The 23,488-nt window shown below is 36.0% G+C and overlaps 2 protein-coding genes and 1 long non-coding RNA gene across 3 annotated transcripts; 1 reads left to right on the forward strand and 2 right to left on the reverse strand.

Annotated features, from left to right (window-relative positions):
- The first annotated feature begins 315 nt into the window (after window positions 1-315).
- On the forward strand, window positions 316-4,256 carry LOC113000413 (uncharacterized). Its single transcript, XR_003265694.2, has 3 exons — window positions 316-805; window positions 3,087-3,205; window positions 3,996-4,256. It is a non-coding gene; the product is annotated as an uncharacterized lncRNA (long non-coding RNA).
- Window positions 1,721-3,052, reverse strand: ERN (ethylene-responsive transcription factor ERN1). The gene has a single exon (XM_006604176.4). It carries the CDS (start codon window positions 2,782-2,784, stop codon window positions 1,957-1,959), a length of 828 nt encoding a protein of 275 aa, XP_006604239.1. The 5' UTR covers window positions 2,785-3,052; the 3' UTR covers window positions 1,721-1,956.
- An 8,642-nt stretch (window positions 4,257-12,898) lies between the features above and the next one.
- Window positions 12,899-23,159, reverse strand: LOC100797431 (importin-5). The gene is made up of 20 exons (XM_003553976.5): window positions 21,777-23,159; window positions 21,042-21,245; window positions 20,210-20,314; window positions 19,652-19,717; window positions 19,404-19,568; window positions 19,177-19,251; window positions 18,914-19,065; window positions 18,193-18,328; window positions 18,053-18,122; window positions 17,819-17,946; window positions 17,679-17,735; window positions 16,072-16,257; window positions 15,883-15,975; window positions 15,306-15,391; window positions 15,102-15,168; window positions 14,934-15,000; window positions 14,712-14,848; window positions 13,821-13,912; window positions 13,625-13,691; window positions 12,899-13,530 (listed from the first exon to the last, which is right to left on the reverse strand). Exons 1-20 carry the CDS (start codon window positions 23,013-23,015, stop codon window positions 13,366-13,368), a joined length of 3,357 nt encoding a protein of 1,118 aa, XP_003554024.1. The 5' UTR covers window positions 23,016-23,159; the 3' UTR covers window positions 12,899-13,365.
- Window positions 23,160-23,488: the final 329 nt, after the last annotated feature.

Raw genomic sequence — 23,488 nt, forward strand, 5'->3', positions numbered from 1 at the left:
ACAAGTTGAAGGTCTGTGGTTCCACTTCTACACTTCTATGCTATACAACATTAAAGGAAAATCTAGTTACACTACATGGTCTTTTTGTACATAAAAGGTCAGGTATATAATATATTAATTTCAAATTCGAAGGCCTAAGCAGAATTGGAGGATGCAAGCTTTTACCATAAACCAGTCGTAGAGCTTGCCTACTTCGTATTGGATTATAACCCTTTTATTTTTTCATTTTAAAGGTAGAAGACTGAAAAATTACTAATGTCGTCATGATAAAATAAATCCTACCATTTGTATTGAACATTAGTGGAAGACTAGAAGTCCACCATGCCATGAATATTAATCATAATAGCGGTGTTACATAGCATGAAGCAAGCCTCTTTTTGTTATTGAACAAGTTACTTGTTTGGTCAAATTTTTTTGACTCCTACGCCTTTGCAGGCTCCGCCCGAGCAATTCCTTTATACTTAATCTAAGACCATACCTAAGACCAGGTTCAGACGTGATTTGTCTCCACTCATGTTCTGGAGTGTCATGTATCTATCAAATTTGACTTTCTCAACAAAATAAATGTCATTATCTTATCCTTCACTACAAACATTTATATTCCTTTTTTTTTTCTTTCTAAAAGCAAGGTATCCCTATAGTTGGAAGTCATGAGACTAATCCTCGAAAGATAAAGATCATCAAAGTGGGTTTTGTCTCTTCCAACAAAGTTTTTTCTATATGTACGACCAGGGAATTGAACCCCTGTCAACATGCTTAAGGAATCCCACCATCTACCAACTTTGCTGGAGCCTAGACCTTGTTGGTAATATTATTTTTCATTCATATTTCCTTTTCTTTTGTAAATATGGTGCTGAATTATTCCTTGTAAGCATGTCTTTAAGAATGGTTCTTTATTCTTTGGTCTAGAATTTTTCACATCATTTTTTATACCTCCCATGGAGTTTGTCTCTTCTTCCAACTCTTAAGGCCAACTTCTTAGATTCAAACAACCACTGTCTAGTTTTTGCCCTTACTTCAGAGTTTTAGCAATTGGTAATATCTAGATGGTTGTTTTGGAGTGCTATTCTCGATAGCTAAGTCTCAATGCAGTCTTCACGAGCCAAATGGAAGAGAATAAAGGATAAGGATTAAGAAAAGTACAGTATTAAAAAAAGAGATTCTGGGTCCACAAGACTGAGCAAGATGTTACCTTATCCTTGGATGTGATGGGTAATTTAATCTTAGTCCTATCACTTAATCTCCAAAGTTATTAAATAAAGATTCCAAAGTCAATCATTTCTATGATGGTTCACCCGCTAAGGTTTGGGACAAGAGAATGAGACAAGTTTATGCATCCATAATTGATTGGGTAAATAACCATATAGCCAAATCTGATTACCAAAAGGCATGAGTTATGCAAAAGCATTGGACCAAAATCTGAGAAGATACGGAACCATATTTTTCATTAATTGTTACTAACAAAGCAAGCATAGTACTTGTCCCTTTCATGTAGGAAGGAAATTAATGTGCGTGATTTCTATTGTTTATTCATGTAAATCAAGGTGAATAGTCATTTTGATTTTTGCTCTAAGATCCAAGATTCCAATTTGCTTACTTTGCCTCCGAAGTCTAGATTTTCATATCACACAGGCTTATTCCTAGAAAGGAGACTTTGATACAAAAAGATTTGAAGATTTACTTTTTGACATTTAGGATGTGAAAAAAGGAACATAAATGCTTAGACTTTTTACATAATAATGATTGAAAAAGAGCTTTCACAAAATGCAACTCATGGATCTTCCTGCTGACATTAAGCAGTTAGAAAAACAAAATTATATCTCACCAAAGCTATATTGTTATTGTAATATTTCAATCAATCCTTAGATCCCACACCCCTTCCTCAAATCTTCAATAATAGTAAAATAAATAGGACATTGAGAAGGAATAATTGCAGGATCATTTAAACCTTCAAGATTAACAGAACAATGAGCATAAGGGTGGAAGATCCCAGAGAGTTTCATTGGAGTCCTGAACAGTTTCCATGTACTCTTGCACCCCATTAATTGCATAGAGTGAAGCTGATATTTGTCTTTCAACTTTCATTCTTTCAAATTCTGAAAGATCCAAATCAGCTGCATTAGTGAGGCCATCATCAATCTTTGGTATATCGAATATTTGAGCCATAGGGAAACGATCAAAGACAGGTCCAAAACACCATGAAGTATTGGACTGATGACCTGACTCAAACTCCTCCCTGCAATTGCTCAAATCTGGTTTATAGGCATCATCAAACAGATTTGAACTTTGAGTTGTTACGGTAGAAAGAGACTGGTCATTGTTGTCATTTCCATTGCTTGAATTACTACTAGTACCAGTGCTAGTAGCACTGCTAGTAGTGCTAACTCTTGGGGCAGGTGCATTATTAGCATTAGCATTAGCATCTTCCTCTTTTTTGATACCTTTTCTGTTGTTAAGAAGATTTCGAATTCGAGAAGCAAGAGGGGAATCCAAGGAGACATGAGTGATGAAGTTGGTGCGAGTGTTGGATCCGCGAAGAAGGCACGCGGCTTCATCATAGGCTCTTGCTGCTTCCTCAGCTGTCTCAAATGTGCCAAGCCACATTCTTATCTTCTGAGTTGTGTCTTTGATCTCAGCTACCCATCTCCCTGAGGGCCTTTGTCTCACCCCAACAAATTTGTTGGTGTTGTTGTTTCTGCTTCTCCCTTTGAACTTGCCACCTTTGGTGATTGCAATGCCTGATTTCTGATGCTGCAGGTTTGGTTGTTGGAATTGAATTTCCATCACAAGTTTTATTAAACAAAATGGTGTGAGTTGGAGAAATTATGATGAAGATATATCAAAAAGAGACAAGAGGAGCAGAAAGTGTTTCAGCTCTCACAATGTTGATGGAAAGCTGGATATTACTTAATTTTCATGTTGTTTGCAAGCTGTGTGAGAATATATATATATGTGTGTGTATGAAAAAGGTGCCTAACTTTTCAGCAAGCAAGTGGGATTAATATATTACATATTTACATGCACATCTTTAAATTAGTTAATTGTTTAATTTTTTGAAAGTGTATTTTAAATTTTACATGATGCAGACAGGGTGTCCTTCAAATTCAATACCCCCCTTACTTTTTCAACTGAATGACCGCGCCTATCTCTACGTGCGTCTTTTGTGGGCATTGCATTACTGAAAGAGTCAAGCCTCAGTTTGAATGTATGTGCCAAAAACATAATCAATTTTTTATTTATTTATAAGAATTGATATATAATCACTCAAATAATTAAACTAGACTCCATAGATAATCAATTTAATGTAGTTTTAGTCGTACCTCTAATCTTTTTTTCTTATTTAATGTAGTTTTAGTCATATTCCTATTCTTCTTTTTCTCTTCTCAAAAGTATTGATTCTAAACAACCAGGAAAAATAAATAAAATTAACTAAAGACCTGCATTCTAAGTTCCAACAATGCCTCTCCCTGGCCCTAAAATGGCTCAGATTTTTTCTTTTGTTCTAGAATTTTCTCATAAGGTACGATATGGTCCATGTCTATCTATTTATTTAAATATATACCGAGTATTGAAAATATTTTTTAAAAAAGGTCAATCTCTTAAATGGATATTAATACTTAAAGAAATTAATCTTTAACTCCTAATCAAGAGATACTAAGTAATAAGTATTGTATCAACAAGTCATTGTTATGAAAAAAGATTGAAATTCCACAATAAGTTTCTCAGCAGGAGGATTAATTATCATGAAAGTTGGTGAATATATTTTACCAATGTCATATTTAAAAAAATAATAATAATTATTGTTTTATTACTTTCCTACATCTTGAAAAGGTCATAAAATCACGCCTTAGGTCAACATCCAATTTGGTGAAGAATCCTAAGGGCTACCTAGATAAAAACCAACAGTGTAAAAAAAGGAAATACTAAGAAAGTATGCTTTAGAGAGATAGAGAATACCAAGTCCTTGCCCTCATTCTTCCCCACATTTTTGCTAGGTCAAACAGTTGAAAGTATGGTAGTGAAGGCATGAATAGCTGCCACTTGGAGGCTCCAAAATGATCCTTCAGATGCACCCATGAACTAAGAGATCATTGAAGCCATGCTTGGCACTAAGGTGGTCACCTCACCTATGTGGCTACACATAACAATAATAATATATTAAAGATTCATGCATATATATTATATCTTATAATATCGTGCGTGCTGCGTTTGTTGTAAGTTGTACCCCTCTTCTCACGTCACCAAAGACATTTTGTTCCCCTCTATTATGTTTTATTCATAGATTCTTCTTCATCATGTTTCAACCGATTCCAAGTTTTTGATTTGTGTGACATTGTCCTTGTCTACTTTGTTGATTAAGACAATTAGCTAACATCAGCTAACCTAAAACAACTATTCTGTCTAAGTTAACCCTCGAAATGTTTTCCTTTTTTCTGCTTATTTTTTAATTATAAAATGAAATTTGAAAATAACTAGATATTGTATGCCACTAGAAGTTTTACAATGGATCTCACGTTAGACAAGAATGAAGATATGGGGAAAATGACACAAGTTTATTGTGCTACTATTAAAAGTAGCAATCCAATATGGTAATGTTATCTTGGAAAATCTTTCCGAGATCAAGTTTATGATAGCATTTATCATAATGACCATAATAATTCATTAATCATGTTAGCAATAATTGTGTCCTTTAACGTAGCTTGAAAATTTATTATTATAAAGCAAAAGGTACGTAAAGAGATTAAGCTTCGTCAATTTGAATAGTATGGTAACTTTTGGTACTAATTTGAATAGTGTGGTATGAATAATAGCTCTACAAGTTTAAATGATATGGCAAAAAAGATAAATTAAATAAATAATATCAAATAATTAATAGAAACTTAAACTGCCATGCATAATAAAATAAAATAAAAATTGCAATAGTACTAGAAAAATGTAACTTCCCTATTATCTGTGAAGAATTGTTAAAGAGAGGAAAAAAGGGAGAGTCCAAGTGCCCTGTGTTCCTTTTAATGAACAATATTTTTCAATTGTTAATAAAGAGGATAACATTGAGGAACGTCTGCAAGGAGATGCCTGATGTTAGATGCTTCAACTACTGATGAGATAAAGGGGACCTTCGGATTTTGAATGAGAATCTTTCCCATAGAAAAACAAACCCAAACAAATCATTTTCTCTAATTTTCTATGCATCATTATCCTTTAGTTTCCTTGGTTGTTTATCAAATGTAGCCTTTAGATGTGTTTTAAAGTTATTAGCTCATTCAAAATAATCTAACTCTAATGTCATTTCAAAATTTTTTAAGGACAAAAATGAATTGAAATATAAGCACATACTTAAAGTCAATGATGCATGCTCAGGCTGTTTTTAATATTTCCCACCCATATACTTCCATATTTGATACCTACTACAACTACTACTAGTTCCTCTGATTGAAAATTGAAATGAGTAGTACTTGAGCGTAGTTAATTATGTAGACAATGGAGAGACAAATACATGAACGTTAATTGATATAATATAACCCCTCTAATATGATAGGAGTCGAATTTTTTATCATTTTTGTCAACACATACGAGTATTCCGACAAAATAATATATGATTTGATCCATTGACAATTCTGAAATGCTAAACTGCTATCTAATCATAAATTAACATATACAACAATTGACATCCGATTTTTCTTATTGAATTAGATCTTTTAGTTTGGATCAAATTTACATAGAACAAACTTTTATACACGGAGAGGATCAATTTTCAGTTTTACTTTTGAAAAATGATGCAATTCAGACTAAATTTATTAATGAATTCTCCATCTTACTCAAACTATCTACTTTCCTATATTTTTATGAAATTAACATCCATACTTTAGTTATGTAAAAGTACATTTGAGAGCAGGAAGACGATTGTAAAAACTGATGAATCATTCTTCACTAAAATGAAGTGAGATAAACATGACATTTTATATATATATATATACACTAAGTTTACCCTTCCCTTCTTTCACTTTGCTGCATATGAATTATCTCATGCAAGAATAAAAATGCCTCTGTACTAAAACATTTTTATTCTTCTCACACTTTATCGAACCAAACAAATGAAAAAAAGAATAAAACATAACTTTCAAAGTAACTTTTTTTTTTCAATCCAAACAAGATGGTATCTAGCATGTTCACACTATGGATGAGTGCGTTTTTTTCTTTTTTTTCTTTCCAAGTTTGTCCCTTCACGGTTTTCCAACAACGACAGCTAAGATTTTTTTTCTCCTCTCCGACCAACATTACTGTTTCAGTTCTTGGTTATAACCAAAATCGACCTTTGTTGTTGCTTTAAAACAGATCGCATCGCTTTGGTTTAAGACGTATGTGTTGGACATTTTAGTGTAATTGATCTCTTTATTATGTTAAAATAAGAGTGCACGCTTGTTTTAATGTAATAACGAGATGTTCGGTTTAGGCAAATTTTGGAAGTTACATGGAAGTTACTAAAACTTCCATCAACGGTTGGAAGTTACATGGAAGTTACTAAAACTTCCATCAACGGCAGTTTTTAAAAAGAAATAACTTCCATCAACCGCCAAAAACCACCTGTTCTTTGATCATAAACAATCATTCTGGTTCAGAAAGCACAACGGGTGACAAAACATACAAGACCAAAACAAAACTCTTGAATTATAATCTTCTGATTTTATCCGATTGAACAATTTTGGTTGAACCCCGAAATTTGATTCAATCTGAAAGTGTTATACACGACTTCAGATTTATCCAGTATCATCTCGATTTTTCAAATTAACCAACAAAAGATTGAATCAAATTTTTCGAGATGACGAACGATAGTTCGAAGATAACAAGTAAGTTTGCGAAGTTGGACAAGTTTGAAGGGCAGGATTTCAGAAGATGGCAGAAGAAGATGCATTTTCTCTTGACAACATTGAAGGTGGTGTATGTGCTGAGTACACCGATGCCGGTGTTTATGGAAGACGAAACTCTGGATCAAACAAGGAAGCGTTCGAAATAGGAGAACGACGATTACATTTGTCGTGGACACATTCTGAACGGTATGTTTGACTCTCTCTTTGATATTTATCAAAATGTTGAGTCTGCTAAGGAATTATGGGACTCTCCAGAAGATGCCTCAAGTAACAAATTCTTAGTTAGTAATTTCTTTAATTACAAAATGATTGATTCGAGGCCTGTTATGGAACAATATAATGAACTGCTGCTGATTTTGGGTCAGTTTACTCAACATGATTTGAAAATGGATGAATCCATTGCAGTTTCATCTATAATTGATAAACTGCCTTCTTCTTGAAAAGACTTCAAGTATACCTTGAAACATAAGAAGGAAGAGTTGACTCTGGTTCAACTCGGTAGTCATTTCATGATTGAGGAGTCGTTGAGGGCTCAGGAAATTGACAAAGTCAATGATAAAAATGTAGCAGGTTCCTCTTCCGTTAATATGGTAGAGGAAAGTGGAACAGTTAAGCAAAATTACAATGCTAAAGGTAACAAACGAAAATTTCAAGGAAATAAGAACAAAGGTCCAAACAAACAGACAAAATTGTCATGTTGGAAGTGTGGGAAACCTGGTCATTTAAAGAGGGATTTTCGGGTGTTCAAAGGAAAGAACAAGGCTGGTCCAAGTGGGTCTAATGATCCTGAAAAGCAACAAGGTCAGACTGTAGTGAATAATTTTAATTTGAATACGAATTCAAATTATGTATCACTAATATCTGATGCATTCTATATGCAGGATGATGACGTTGCTTGGTGGTTTGATTCGGGAGCAACAAGCCATGTGTGCAAAGATCGTCATTGGTTCAAGGAATTTAGACCAATCGATGATGGCTCTATTGTGAAGATGGGCAATGTTGCAACTGAACCAATCCTAGGATTAGGTTGTGTGAATTTAGTTTTTACTTCCGGAAAAAGTTTGTATTTGGATAATGTCTTATTTGTACCTGGTATTCGTAAGAACTTATTGTCTGGTATGGTTTTAAATAATTGTGGTTTCAAGCAAGTACTTGAAAGTGAAAAGTACATCTTGTCAAGACATGGTTCGTTTGTTGGATTTGGTTATCGTTGTAATGGAATGTTTAAATTAAACATTGATGTTCCTTTTGTTCATGAATCTGTTTGTATGGCCTCGTGTAGTTCTATAACTAATATGACAATCAGAAATTTGGCATGCTAAATTAGGACATGTTCATTACAAAAGATTAAAAGATATGTCAAAAACAAGTATGATTCCTCCTTTTGATATGAACATTGAAAAATGCAAAACTTGCATGTTGACCAAGATCACTAGGAAACCTTTTAAGGATGTTAAAAGTGAGACTAAAGTCTTAGACCTTATTCATAGTGATTTGTGTGATTTGCATGCTACTCCATCATTAGGTCATAAAAAATATTTTGTTACTTTTATTGATGATGCATCAAGGTATTGTTATGTATATTTATTAAATACAAAAGATGAAGCTCTTGAGAAATTTAAAATTTATAAGAAAGAGGTAGAACTTTATAAAAATGGGCTAATCAAAACTCTTCGTACGGATAGGGGAGGTGAGTATTATGATCCGGTTTATTTTCAATCTACTGGAATAATACATCAAACTACAGCTCCCTATACACCACAACAGAATGGTGTAGCCGAAAGGAAGAATAGAACCTTGAAAGAAATGGTGAATTCCATGTTATCCTATTCGGGTTTAAGTGAAGGATTTTGGGGTGAGGCTATGTTGACAGCCTGTTACTTGTTGAACCGAATTCCTAACAAAAGGAATAAGGTTACCCCATATGAACTTTGGCACAAAAAGACACCAAATTTGAGTTATCTCAAAATTTGGGGATGTAGGGCTGTGAGAACTCAGCATAATTTGGCCGATCATTTAACCAAAGGGTTAAGTAGAGATCTCGTGAAAAGGTCGGCTGTGGGATTAGGATTAAAGTCCATCTGAAATCTCTTATGTTAAGATACCCAATTCCCATCTAATATGACATTAGGTGCTGAATTCAATGTGGAAAGCTTAACATGTAGAGATTGGAACACATCATCGAAAGTATCCCAAAAGGTATGTGTTCGGTTCTGCAAGTTAAGGAGGTTGAAGTATAACTTCTCAATGGTTCTTTTGAAAAATTGCATTTGCAGGTGCAAGAAAGAAAAGAACTACCTATATAAGCATGAAGTTTAGCCGCTTCAAGAAGCTGGGACTTGGCTTTGATATGCTTATGAAGGATAGGGACACAGGCTAGTAAATTAGTGTCGAGCAAGAGTAATGTTATAAGCTATTGTGCAAATTATCTTCATGTATTCATTATGAATAGAAAGGGTTCAATCCTTAGTGACACCCTGATATTCGAATATTTGAAACGTGTAATTTGCTAAGATGAAATTCAATCGTCACAATATTTCATCTATGCAGTAGTTTGTTGTATGTTATGACTTTGGTGATTTGATCGGTAATTACACTAAAATGGGGGAGGTTTGTTGGACATTTTAGTGTAATTGATCTCTTTATTATGTTAAAATAAGAGTGCACGCTTGTTTTAATGTAATAACGAGATGTTCAGTTTGGGAAAATTTTGAAAGTTACATGGAAGTTACTAAAACTTCCATCAACGGTTGGAAGTTACATGGAAGTTACTAAAACTTCCATCAACGGCAGTTTTTAAAAAGAAATAACTTCCATCAACCGCCAAAAACCACCTGTTCTTTGATCATAAATAATCATTCTGGTTCAGAAAGCACAACGGGTGACAAAACATACAAGACCAAAACAAAACTCTTGAATTATAATCTTCTGATTTTATCCGATTGAACAATTTTGGTTGAACCCCGAAATTTGATTCAATCTGAAAGTGTTATACATGACTTCAGATTTATCCAGTATCATCTCGATTTTTTAAATTAACCAACAGTATGTGAACGTAGCGACACTAGATCTGTTGTAGCAATGTAAGACCACTTAGTATACGACAAACAACTCACGCTTACAACAAATTTTGAAACGGAAGACAGCCAGCCAATGGGAGCTCTGCAAGGATGACTTGGTCTTCAAGCAAGAGGAGGAGGAAGTGGCAACAACGAATTTTTTTTTTTGGGGGGATTTTAGACTTTAGATCTCAATTTTGTGTTGCTTGGGTTTTTTTAGATCTAGTTGTGGCTCAAAAATTTCTGTTTTCTCCCAAATTTCAACCCAAAACACCATTTCTTTTTTTTTTTGGGGAAAAATGTAAATTATATTAAACCCAAAATGATACAACAATAAACGGGGCATATTTCGCAGCTAGAGAAAATCAAAAGTCTCCCTAATACAAGAAAGTCTATATCAAGATGCTAAAACAAATGCAACAAGTGTGTTTGTCTATACATAAGAAACTTAATCTTGCTAATAACCTCTATTACAGAAAGTTGATAATCTTCAAAAATCAGCTTGGTCCTAGACAGTCAGATGCAGTAAACTGTAATTGCTATAGTCAGACAACGTAATTTTTCTTGAACACCTGATATGGATCTGCCTCTAATTAAAGAGTCAGTAATACGCTGTAAAGAAGTGAAACACCTGTGGAAAGGAGCCAAATCACGAATGTGAGGCCAAACTTGGAGAGATTTCCTGCAAGAAAAGAACAAATGAGCATTTGACTCATCCTCATTTGAACATAAAGGACAGAGGGAACCCTTGTTCAAAAAAGCAACTTTGTCAAGAGTAAGCAGCCGGTTCCTTTTAGCAAGCCATAGAATGAAAGACATCGTAGGGGGGATTGCTGGGTTCCATATAACAGAACACCAACTAACAGTTGGCTTGACACCTCTAATGTATTCATAGACTTTGCCAACAAGCAATTGTTCATTGGTGCTCCAAGATTGAATCCTCTTTTTGGCCTCTTCCGTACTTAGCTCTTTGGAGATAATAAAGTCCCTTATTTGAATGATTTTCTTTATCAAAACTGAATCTGATGAAGAAGTATTATAATTCCACACATCGCTCCCTCTGAAATAGTAATGGTGAACCCACCGAACCCATAGAGAATCTTTCTTACAATGAAAGTTCCACAGGATACGGGAAAGAAGCGCAAGGTTCCAGTCCTTGAGATTAAAAAGGCCTAAACCCCATTCTTTTTTCGGAGAACAAACTACTGACCAAGCAACCAAGGGCTTGTTTTTGCCAATATCCGCTTTGCCCCACAGAAAATTACGGCATGAAGCGTTGATCCGGTCCAGAACAGATTGCGACAAAAGAAAAATCTCCATCCAGAAATTCACAATTCCTTGAATAACTGTTCTGATCAACTCTAACTTACCTGCATAAGATAAAGACTTCTTGCTCCATCCCTGAATCAGGCCAGTCATCTTGGAAAGCAAGGGAGCATAATGACATACATTTAATCTAGATGATAAAAGGGGAACACCCAAGTATCTAAAAGGAAAGTCACCCAAGCTAAATCCAGTAAGCTGCTGAATATGAGAAAGCTCATGAGGTACCGACTGAGTATATGGCAGATTTATCAGAGCTGATGGAAAGTCCTGAAACCCTACAGAAGTGCTGAAGCTTGGCAAACATAGTTGACACAGAAGGGATATCTCCTCTAGATAGAAGCATAATATCATCTGCAAAAGCCAAATGAGATAGCTGAATACCTGCACAGTTGGAATGAAATTTAAAATTGGCATCATTCTTAAGGCTGCTAAAACACCATTTCTTTGTTGTACCGTGACTATGGGAAATAAAAGTTGGGTAACGGTTAACGTTTGGCATGGAAGAGCATAGGAAATTTGGTGTATGAAAGAAGAAGAGCATTTTCTATTTGTTGTTGTGTTGATGATGCTTTGTTATTAGTTGTTGTTGTTACTGGTAGATATGACACAAACAAGTATGTAATTCCCCATTCTCATCCCTATTTCTTCAAAATCATTTCCATATCTATTCTCATCTCATCCTCGATAAGTATGAATTTTTTTTTTCTTCATCCTCGTCCCTCCCTGCTGGATATGAGTATACCATATATGTCTTATAATTAAAAGATTTTTTTTGCAAAAGAAAATTTTAAAAAAAATGAACAAAGCTAAAATTATTTTTATAAAAAAATGAACAAAACTAAAAAAAGTTGAATAAAATAAAAGTATTTTAACAATTATGTGTCTAATACAAGACAAGTAGGTACATATCCATTCCCATTTTAAAAAGTTGGATATTACCTATACTCTAGCCAATCAAAACAAAGATCATCTATCAAAGTCTAGACGAGAGTCGTGATTCATAAATGAGTTTGTTTGTCATGTCTAATGACTTGAATAACCTTGTTTTCTAGAATTCAAAGAAAAAAAAACTTTATCTTCTAGAAAATTTATGTAAATTTGTGAGTGGGTTGATTAAATTTTATAGTCTTAATTTTTTTCTTTTTCAACTCCATAATTCATGCTTTCCCCTCACCACCACCACGGCGGTGGCATCACCATTTTCTTTGTAGAAGCACAGAGGACATGAAAAGATGAGGAAGCTTTCTGGTTTTTCAATACTTGTTGCTAGGAGGATGAAGGTTCATCATCGGCAAGGTAGACAGCGTAGCCAAAGGGTGGAGAACCATTAATGAAGATAGAGAGAGAGAGAGAAGAAAACAGTGCAAGGTAAATCAAGAATAAACAAAAAATGAGAAGAAAAAAATAAAAAGGGAGAAAAATGACAGCCATGGATTCAAAATTTATAAAATTTAACGGTGAAGAAATACTTTTGCATGGTGCGAAAGGAGTTATGCTTGTGCACCCTAGACACCGTGTCTCCAAACAAACCTAAAGTTAACTTTTTCGCCACCTACAGCTTTCTGCCCTACTCATCTCTATTTTCTCTATCCTAACATAGGATACGTGATAGGAAGGAAAAGCGCAGGGAAAGAAGCATGCAGATATACAAATTAATTTAACTATGACAATTTGCTTCCAACATCCAAAAGAAATGACCCATCAAAACTGTTACAACTCAAAAATAAACAAAAGAATGCTATGCGATTTGCCTGAGCCATGCATGACTCAGGGTCACGCCTCGTCCCCATCATCCACAGACAGGATCGAGTCACTGTTCATTTGAGAATTCCTTCTGACTATAACACAGTATACACATTTCACACCAAAACTGTTTCCCATCCAAACCAACTCAACAATGCTCTGCCTCTGTGACAAAGCCATACCTCAAGTCCTGGCTTGCATAACCAAGTATGGAATCAGCAATCATGAAACACGAACCAGACGCAGCTGCTTCTCAAAAAAAGACACTCCAATGATGCTAAGGAATGAATTTGACCTGACAAAGCAGCTTCTGAAAAGGTAACTATGACATCCCATGACAATAGACACGCATCTTCTGACCAAAACTACTAGGATGATAGGATGGACTGAAGTGCAAGCTGCTGCTGAGGCTGCAAGGATGACCAGGTTGAAGCAAGGGTAGAAGGTGGTAAAGTCTGTTGAAGCTGCCTCAATAAATTAATCATCCTACTAACAGTCTGTTCGGTAGCCAGATCATTTCCCGCACATAAAATCTACATCATAGTCGATGCAAAACAAACATTTTATAAGGGAAAAGTGGATCCAGAATCTGACAGCAGTAACTAAGAGAACTAGCATTGAAAGTACCTCGGCAAAAACTGCAACAATTTTGGAAAGATATTGATTGTTGGGACCTATAAGTTCTCTATCAGATCTGAAATTGAATGGAAGTGTGTATCAATACATATGCCGAATATTGAAGTCAACAAGCAACAGGAACAAGAGGAAGCAGATTAGGTAAATAACAATAAAAAAAAAAACATGTTCGGGATCATAACCCTACCTTTCAACCATTGAACAAAGTTGGTCATGCACAACCTTAGCTTCAATTAAATCACCTTTTATAGGCAAGCAACTTAGCCAGGCAGGAACAACCTGATATCAAGCAATAATGATTGAAGTTAGAAATCAAAAACACAGGCAGAGGATTTTTCTCTAAACTTTCATTTCCATAAGGATTTAAAAAATCAGTGTCAGAACTCAGTACCCATCTTAACCTAAAACCAAGATTTGCAGCCTATGAATTTCAGAGAACCCAGCAAGTGATTGATAATAACAAATTATGAATAGAATTCATCCCATAATCAATTACTGGACTTGAAGAAGAGTTTTTCTGATGTGAATGACTTGGGCAAATTCTTCTCTAAGCCTCAAGAATTTATAACAGTAGAAAATTAAATACCTTAATCCTTAGGTTTAGCTGTTTAGGGATTGAATAAACTTAATATAGAAAGCATAATCTTTCCTATTCTATCAACAACTACCATGCAAAATAGAGTTCAAAGTCTTCAATTTAATTATTCACGAAAATATTAATAGTTGTCTGTGTGTGTATCCAGAAACAACAAATCCCAAGCAGCAGTTTTTCCACCGCTGGAGAAAACAGAGCCTGCCTAAGAAGCCCCAAAGTAATTTCAGCAAAGGCTGAAAGATGACAGCCCTCCAGATTATCAGGATTCCATCTGGATAAAAGTCAAAACCATACTCTAATGATAAAAAACAAAACAAAAAAAAAAACATTATGAGATGCAGTGGCATTAAAAAATACTAACCCAAGCACTTGACTACCAACCTATACTTTTTCAAATGACATTGGGATCACAAGCAAGATTAAGTAAACAAGAACAGCATTTTAAAAGACTGCGGAGACATGGAGCACCAAATTGTAAAATACCTGTGCTGCATTTATGCTATCACGATGGAATTGGCATATTTTTCCAAGAGCTGAGACGGCATTGTCATATGCCATTATGTTATCAGCATGTAGTGCATTTGGATGCCTTATCACAGCATCTAACCTTGAAAGTGCCTCTGCAATAGAACAGAAACATTTATCCAAAAAATATATATAGTAAGGCATGACAACAAAATAAGCAAATGGTATTGTGCAACTAACCTCCAACAAGGGGGCTGAAAACAGATCCACCAAACTCAGCACAAACACCAACACCATAAACAGCAGCCTGCAAAGAAATTTAATTGTTTTGTTAGATAGTGCCTCAATTACGTCCCAAAACTGAATAAGCAACATTAAAATATAATAAACCAAGAAGGGGCAATGAACCTGTCGAACATCGGGATATTCATCATTGCAAGCTTCGAGTAAGAATGGAAGAAAAGAATCATAATATCTGTAGCAACAACATAAAAAAGCATTTAGAACAATCATTCAGAGTAAAGGGAATAAAATAATTTTATGCATGAAATTGCAGACAATCAACAATAAGAACAAAAGAAAAGGGGACCCCCAAAAGGAGAGAGATCTTACTTAAGAGCGGCTTCACGACCGTGCTCAGCAACATCATCAAATATACAAATGGCAATTCTCCTTTCCTCTGAGGTTTTGTCTTTACCCTGATTATTGAATATCAATAAGGGAGAAGGGGAATTAGATCAGAAAACAGAATGGCAAATATGTCTAAGCAAATGGCCACCTGTACAAAACTTAAAAAGTGTGTGTAGTCAACATACATATTAGCAAGCAGATTGGTAATAAATTAGCAACTGTCAACAATCCAAATTATTTTACTTGTGGACCAGGGAGGGGGGAGTCAGCACATCAACAAGTTCCATTAATAAAAACACATAATTTCATACAATAACATTTCAGGAGGAAGCAGTGTCATAATAGTGCTAGTACACACAAATAGGAAACTGACTGCCTTCATAGGAAAGAAAAGATAGTTTTTCCTTCAAATTAAATGCCTATAGAGGAAAAAGATTTGACAAAAAACAAAAGATGGAAAAACAATGAGAGGAAAGAGAATACAACTTTTAAGCAAGAACATAAAAAAACTTCAAGACACATTCAAGATACATTATTAAAGGAATGAAAAGAAACTTACAAACAAAGGTGTTAGGTATGAGGACAGCTCATCAAAGAAAGGCAAGAAAGATGTCCTGAATGTTTTTATCAAAGTTCCCAAGCAATCACCAACCTAGAACACATTGATTCAAAATAAGAGCTAGAACAGCACATAAAAAAAGTATTTAATGAAGTGATTCAGATCACAAAAACAGATTACTCAGCATACTTGATCAAAAAGCTCCTCTTCTTGCTCATTTTCTTCATTGAGTAGTTCTCTTTCTTCAGCATCAAAGTCCTCTTCTTTGGCCCTCTCTGCTCTTTCATGTTTTCTTGATGAACTGGCCGTAAGGACTTGTTTAATCTCATCAACAATGCTCCGAACTTGCTTTTCATCTAGATGTGATCCAGAGACCTGAGAGCAAATCCTAGCCAGCTTCAGTTTAAAACAACACCTTAAAGAGAATTGATGACTTAAGAAATACAATAAACAAAATCACTGAGATTTTAGAACAGCATAATATAGCACACACACCCAAGTCCTACCATGATGCAGATAGAGACAAATATTGACACAGATGGACAGATTATTTTCCTAATCTTCTATATACATGCAGAATTATATGGCAACATAAAAAAATCAGAATAATTTTATTGCAGTTTCCTAGTAGAAATTCATTCCATTTCCAGACTATCAACAGAATATGCCATTTCTGGATCACTATCCATATTTTCTGCTCAAACCACAAGTGATTGAAAATATCAGGATAAGAATGTCATCAGGAATTGAGGATAACTGTGACTTGTGAGTATGGAATAATGTAACAGGAATTTATTCTAAGTAAACAGGAAATTCTTAGTATTTTGGGGTTATTAGGAATTTTGCTTTTGGTCCACATTATTTGACTTTAATCCCTATAATATTTTTGTGTGCGTTGAATTAGTCTTTGTAATATGATGACTATATCCTTATTTTAAGGACTAAAATCAATATAGTAAACATATTACAGGGATTAATTCAACAAGGGCAATACTACAGGGATTAATTCAACATGGACAATACTACAGGGACAAAAGTCAAACAAGGACCAAAAGCAAAAAATCCTATTTTTCAGGGATTAAAACTGAAGAATTTTTTGTAAGGACTAAAACCGAAAATGGGGTACATAATGAGGACTGAGCCTTTAGTAAATTAGCATTATTTTGAATTTTTAGTAATTCTGGATGGCCTAGTTATCAATCTATGCCTAAATCGCATGTACCGAGTTTTGGGAAACTTAAACTTGATTTGAGAACTGAAAAATTGCTTATAGTTGTTTCTCCATCCAAACTGTACTCCCGCCCCCCCCCCCCCCTCTTTCTTCTCCAGTTCTACCCTTTTCTGTCCCTCTCTCACATGTGCTCAATTTCTTCTTCCCTTTCCTTTCTCCCTTACCGATTCCTACATGAGTGTTGCAAAAGAATAAACTGTATTTTATGATGTTTATACTTTATAGGCACTGCATAGAATGAGCAAGAATAAGTAACCACGCCACTAATATCCTATTGCAAAAAGTCAGAAAAAAAGTTCCCTAATTATTCAATCCATGCTACATTTCACCATCTTGTAATACACAAATTCTATTCTATATAATCCAAGACACAACATTACAGAGCCAGAGCACACCTCATGGACAGAATTTTCTCCCATAAATCATTTTGGGTATCAATTTTTCCTTCACTTGCATAATTATTTGAGAGAAGGTAAATAGGATTGTATATAACGGAACTGTAACATAATTCCAATAAAAAGATGAGTGTACAAATCATCCATCCAGATAGATGAATGTTACAAACCTGTATGCATTCATTCAATGCATCCAACATGCTTGCACAAATTTCTACTTCTGGCTCCTGGAAGACAGCAAAAATATATATTGATACAAAGCCAAAAAAACAGCAGAATAGACACCATAGTAGATAGGCAGGACTTTAACCTTGTGTAAAGCCTCCACCAAATTTGGTATTATATAATCAGAAAGCTGTTTCACATAAGTCTCATCACGACCTTGTGATTGTCCCTTCACTACAGCTGATTTTGCCGAGGACAACAGTTCCGGCATGGCTATAAACAAAGCAGACAGGTGAATATTTAAAAAAAATCAAAAAGGGCTACTGGAAATAAACAAACTACAAGTGAGATTTTGGTTCTTACAGAGCCAAGAAAATACCTGAAACTGCTGCCTTCCTAACTTCTTCATGGAAGTAAAATTTAAGAAGAGGAACCAATGTGAAAGCAACCTAGATAATTCCAAAGTTAGCCTATATAATATTCTGGACTGGAAAATGCCAACAAAATATAAAAGTCAACCTGGTCAATCCAAGGAAAAAATCCTTCCTTCAACTCATCAGCATAGCAACATAGCATGTTACAAGCAGTGGCCTTCTCCTCCAACACACTAGTCTTAATGCCTATCCTTTTATCCCCAAGTGTAATTGTTTCAATGCTAAAAAGAAGAACAGCCAGATACAAAAGTATTTAAAAACAAAACCAAAATATCCATCAGTATAATCCATATCTATTTCTTCTTCATTTTCAGATCTAAAAATTGCAACTCCCTTTTCCTCTATGCTTATTCCCTTTTTTCTTCACATATGAGAATGAGAGGCCATATAATGCATGGAATTTCTTTTGCTTAAAATTTAAGCCCAAGATGCCATGAGAGTTGAGAGACCACACCACATGTTCTACAAATTAGGCTGAAAACAACTCCTTGAAACCTAAAAAGTATTTAACTAAAAATGCATGCCTATAGACAAGTATAAAGGATCTAATACATGGAAGTATTGACAATGATAGTCATACAAATATAAATAAATAAAAGAAGCATATGTAGCTCACATTATCTCAAATGGACAAAATAAATTTTTTTTTGAAATAAAGACAGATGTTGATTGAAGCTCAAATACAGGGAAGGACAACCCAAAGAAATGAAATGAAGAAAAAATTGAATATTAAATCATGTCATGCCATGGATATCAATCAATTATGACAATGACATCAAATTCAGTAATAATAACTGAAAGGGCACCTGTCATCATCTTCATCAAATTCAGTATCAGAATCCGCTGATGTAATGGTCACATCGGGCTTAAGTTGTGCAGACTGGAGCAAAGGAGGCATCACAAAACCCATATATGGGAGAAAATCCTGCCCAAGGCACTTGCAAAGCCGTGCCCATGCCTGAAAGCATGGCATCCAAGTGAAAATTTGAGATTCGTAAGAATTTTAACTAAACGACAAAATAAATATATATTTCCAAGTTGATGCAAAAAGCTTGTAAAAAGACCATACTTGTAACATGTAACTTGCAGTTGGATCATCAGCATCCAGTTGAGATTGTTGCAGTGACATCAAGACATCCATGACCTAGTAAAGGAAAAAATGAAAACTATACATTAGCACACTGAAAGTAAACAATGAGTAAAGGAAAGAAAATATAAAAATTACTACTTCCAGAAATACATATGAATTTAAAAAGAAACACAAGAAACAACACTCTGAACTAAATTAAAATCCACCTGTTTGGCATCATCCCTGAACTTCTCCTTTCCAACAGCCATTCCTACCAAACTAATGCACTCCATTGCTTTGGCTCGAAGCATACGATTAGATTTATCATTTGCGTTCACCAAAATAGCTTTTAAGTATGGCATCACAGCATCATAATACTTCTGAAATTGCACCTGTTAACATGGCATTTCACGTATTAAGTATAAAACTTAAAAGCATTGTCATTACTATGGAGAATATTGGCTACATAAAGCACCTCTGAAGAATCTGCAACAGATGCTAAGGCTGTCAAAGCCCCTTCTTGAACCATTTGCTTCCCATTCTAGAACATGGGCAAGAAAAGAAAATATAACTACATATTTAAACACTAATCATCAGAAATGCATAAAATAGGAAGCATGCATGTCAAAATATTTATTATTGAGTAATTATAAAGCACTTCACAACAATGGATTGAACAAAATTTATAGGAGGCTTACCATTATGAAAAAAAAATTACAAACCCAAGTGCATGATTTGTTTAGCTCAAAAGATATTAAGCAATTATTCATTCAAAACAAAAAACTCCTAAACATGCTCTAAGGCTTACATTGCACTAACCAAAATACAATTAAGATTAAAAAAATTAAATATAGGGCAAATGCAGTTCCACTTGGAGAATAAAAAAAGAAGCCAAGGAGAATCCATAAAGAGCTAATTCCTTCAAACCAAGATGTCCAATCAAGGAAAACACCATATGATCTCTAGAAAGATATTATTATCCAAATATTCTACAATTTTCTTGCCAGCTAGATATCAAACAACAGTCAAATACCTGCAGGAGTACCAAAAGTTTGCTCACAATCCCATCTAAGTAAGGTGTTAGGATATCTGGGGTACAATTCTCAGTGAAATTTAGCACTGCAGAAGCAGCATGAGCCTGCAACATACAAGTCAAAAATGATGGAGCAGATTAATGAGTTTCTGAATGTAAATGAAACGAGTTATCAAAGATCAAGAAAATGAAGATTCATATTTACACAGACAGAAGTCCAAAAAATAATGGCACTAAACAGCAGATCCATCAACTGTGAAGACAGACTTTTGGGGTAGAAGAACTCTAATATCTCAAAGAAACTACTCATATAAACCATATTCAATTGATGAAAAATAATAATAACAGAATACCCAAGATGTTGAAAAATGCATAACCCAGAAAATTCACCCCAACCATTTAACTTCCTTAAATCTAAATGTCCAATAAGAATTAGAAAAACCTCTGCACAAAGCCTTGAGAAAACTGAGCATAGTAATAGCAGTAATTACTAGTTTTCCATTTACCACCAGAACCTATAAACAACACAAGATGATAACTGCATGAGATTTCTTTGATCATACGCGACCAAACTCAACCATTTCATTAGACTAAAATGTCGTATCTCCAGCAAAATGCATACATGATCAAGAACAAAAGAAAGAACACAAAATAGCATATAGTGAAGCTAATTTATAGAGCCCATCTTAGCATAATATGAATGAGAATATGCAATGTCACATAACACAAATTTTGAACATAATTAGAAAAAAAAAAAAAAAGGAGAGCATGACCAGAATTATTACAACAGGAGACAATGTACCTAATCCATATAAAAAAGCACAATACAAACCTGTACTCTTGGATTTTGAAAATCATCCATGGCTCCAGCCAAAGCCGGAAGCACTAAGTGGTGAAATTTAACCTGCAAGTCTGGCCCCAAATCCGTGGACAACTGCCCAATTGCATTTATAGCTGCCCATCGCACTCGAGGGTGAGGATCACGAAATGAATTCAAAATCATTGACAATACCTGCTCCAGATTCTTTATCATAACCTGCACCATCAAATACCACAATGTTAGAGACAAACACAAAAACACACAGAAACTAAGGGATTTTTTTCCCAGCTTAACAAGAGCATCCATCCACACAATGCATAAAAAAGTAACAAGGCAAAGTTACAGAATTCTAAGTCTTCTAATAATAACATACAAATTAAAAAGTAACGTATTGCATACCATACCTACATGAATCACATACTGGCACCCGTACACAAAGGTTTAAACACAACAGCACAACGTAGAAGGACAAGAACACCAAAAACACAGTAGCAACAAACGTAATAAATAGTGTAAAAAATAAATTATGAAAGGCCAGCATCACCTGTTATCATCACCATCACCGTCAAAGATCACAATACACAACAATTTAAGAGACAAGCGCGCACACAAATCAAGGGATCTTTTTTCACTGCTACCTATAAACACTCATCCGCACAATGCATAAAAAACAAAGCATGAAACAGAAAAGCAAGAAAACACCAAAAACACAGTCCCGAGAACCTAGTAAACAGCAAGCAAAGATACCTTGGAACAACCCTCGGCGATTTGCGCAAGAGCAATGAGCGCAGCATGGTGCTTTTCCCACTCAGGAGCAGCCAAGTAGGTGGGCAGCAACTCAGAGGCAACCGGCACAATGGTGTTCCCACCGAGCGAAATCGAAAGCCTATCCAGACACTCCTGTCCAAAGCCATAGTTACTCGTCTCGCCGGCGTCCTCATCCTCATCCACTGCACCGTGCCACGCAGGATCATCCTCGATATCAAGCACCAAATTCATCAACACACCAAAAAGCTTCCTCACAAACTGTGGAAACTTCCTCATCATGCCGGGAGCACGCTCCCTTGCCTCGGCGAGAGTAACCACAAACTCAATCGCCAAGTGCCGTGTTCCTTCCTCCAAAGTCTCAGCTTCTGCGACCTGTAACATGGACCCCACGACGTCGACAATTTGTCGCCGGAGGAAGCGCGGCTCGGTGCCAGCGAGCTCGATGAGAAGCTCAAGCGCCTCCTGAGCGACGGCCTCCTGGCCGGAGTTCAGCGCCTCGGTGAGGGTCTGCATCATGAGAGGGAGGAGGTCTTGGAAGCGGTCTCTGTCGGAGGAATTCGTGAGGCATTGGATGAAGTTGATGGCGGCGGCGAGGGCGGCGATGCGGACGTCGGCGGGGGTGGAGGAGTGAAGGGAGCGGAGGAAGACGGAGTGGAGAGTGGAGATTTGAGGGAGTAGGGTTTGGCCGATGTAATGAGCCAATTGGGCGAAAATAAGGAGCGAGATTTCTTGGAGCCTGGGGTCGGGGGAGGTGACCCACTGGAAGAGGAGGGGGAGGAGGTCGGGCCAGGCGGCAGAGTCGTCGGGGAGGGTGGCGGCGGCGAGCTCGGAGACGGTGTCGCAGAGCTTCTTGGTGATGGATTTGAGGGGCTCGTTGTGGAGGGAGGAGAGGAGGAGGGAGTGGAGGGAGGAGCGGGCCGGGGGGGAGAGGAGAGGCCAGAGGAAGGAGTCGTGGTGGCGCGTGAGGTGGCGGCGGAGGAGGATGGCGGACATGGTGCGGGTCTCCGGGTTCGGGGAGGAGTGGAGGAGGTGGGCCAGGCCCAATAAGAGGGCCTCAGGGCGGGCCTGCTTGCAGAGGTTGAAGAGGGACTCCGCCTGGGAGCGCTGGTCGTTGGAGGAAGACATCAATTGGGAGATTAGGGATTCCAGGTGGGCCGAGTCCGGGCCCAGGATTAGCGCCACTTGGGCTTCGCTCTGCTGAATCGAATCGCTCGCCATCCCTCTCTCTGTGTTCTGAAGAATGCGAGGGAAGACGAAAACGCCAAGGGTTTGGGTTTGTGTTGCTGAGGGAGGGATTTTAAATGGCGGGTTTCGATATATCCGTTTCTCTCAGGTTCCTAACCTACGGTTTTTTTACAGTTCCAATGCGCTTTCCCTTGCGCCGCGATGCTTTGAACTTTCAATCATTTCTGTGTTGGATTAAAAAAATTATATTAAGATTTATTTTTAATTTGATTTAATAATAAAAATATTTAAAAATAAGTTATATTATTTTAAAATTAACTTTATTGATACTCATTTAAACACGTACTATGCATGTTTGGATATTCAATGAAAAATTTATTTTGGGGTAAAAATACTTTTACCAAATCATAAGGATTCTTACTTTTAATTATATTCAGGTAAAATTAACTAAAAAATGAATTAGTATATGAAGAATATTGAAAGTTAGTAACTGAAAAATAAGTTTA

Source organism: Glycine max, chromosome 19 (assembly GCF_000004515.6).
Source record: "Glycine max cultivar Williams 82 chromosome 19, Glycine_max_v4.0, whole genome shotgun sequence".
In the NCBI taxonomy this organism is placed as follows: Eukaryota; Viridiplantae; Streptophyta; class Magnoliopsida; order Fabales; family Fabaceae; genus Glycine; species Glycine max.

What these genes read in the sequence shown, in the direction of transcription:
- ERN (XM_006604176.4), bottom strand. Translation starts at nt 2,784, where the DNA reads ATGGAAATTCAATTCCAACAACCAAACCTGCAGCATCAGAAATCAGGC.
- LOC100797431 (XM_003553976.5), bottom strand. Translation starts at nt 23,015, where the DNA reads ATGGCGAGCGATTCGATTCAGCAGAGCGAAGCCCAAGTGGCGCTAATC. An exon ending in AATATCCCGATGTTCGACAG is followed by an intron (nt 15,001 to 15,101) that starts GTTCATTGCCCC and finishes ATTTCTTTGCAG; the next exon opens with GCTGCTGTTTATGGTGTTGG. An exon ending in CTTTGTTCAATGGTTGAAAG is followed by an intron (nt 13,692 to 13,820) that starts GTAGGGTTATGA and finishes ATTCAATTTCAG; the next exon opens with ATCTGATAGAGAACTTATAG.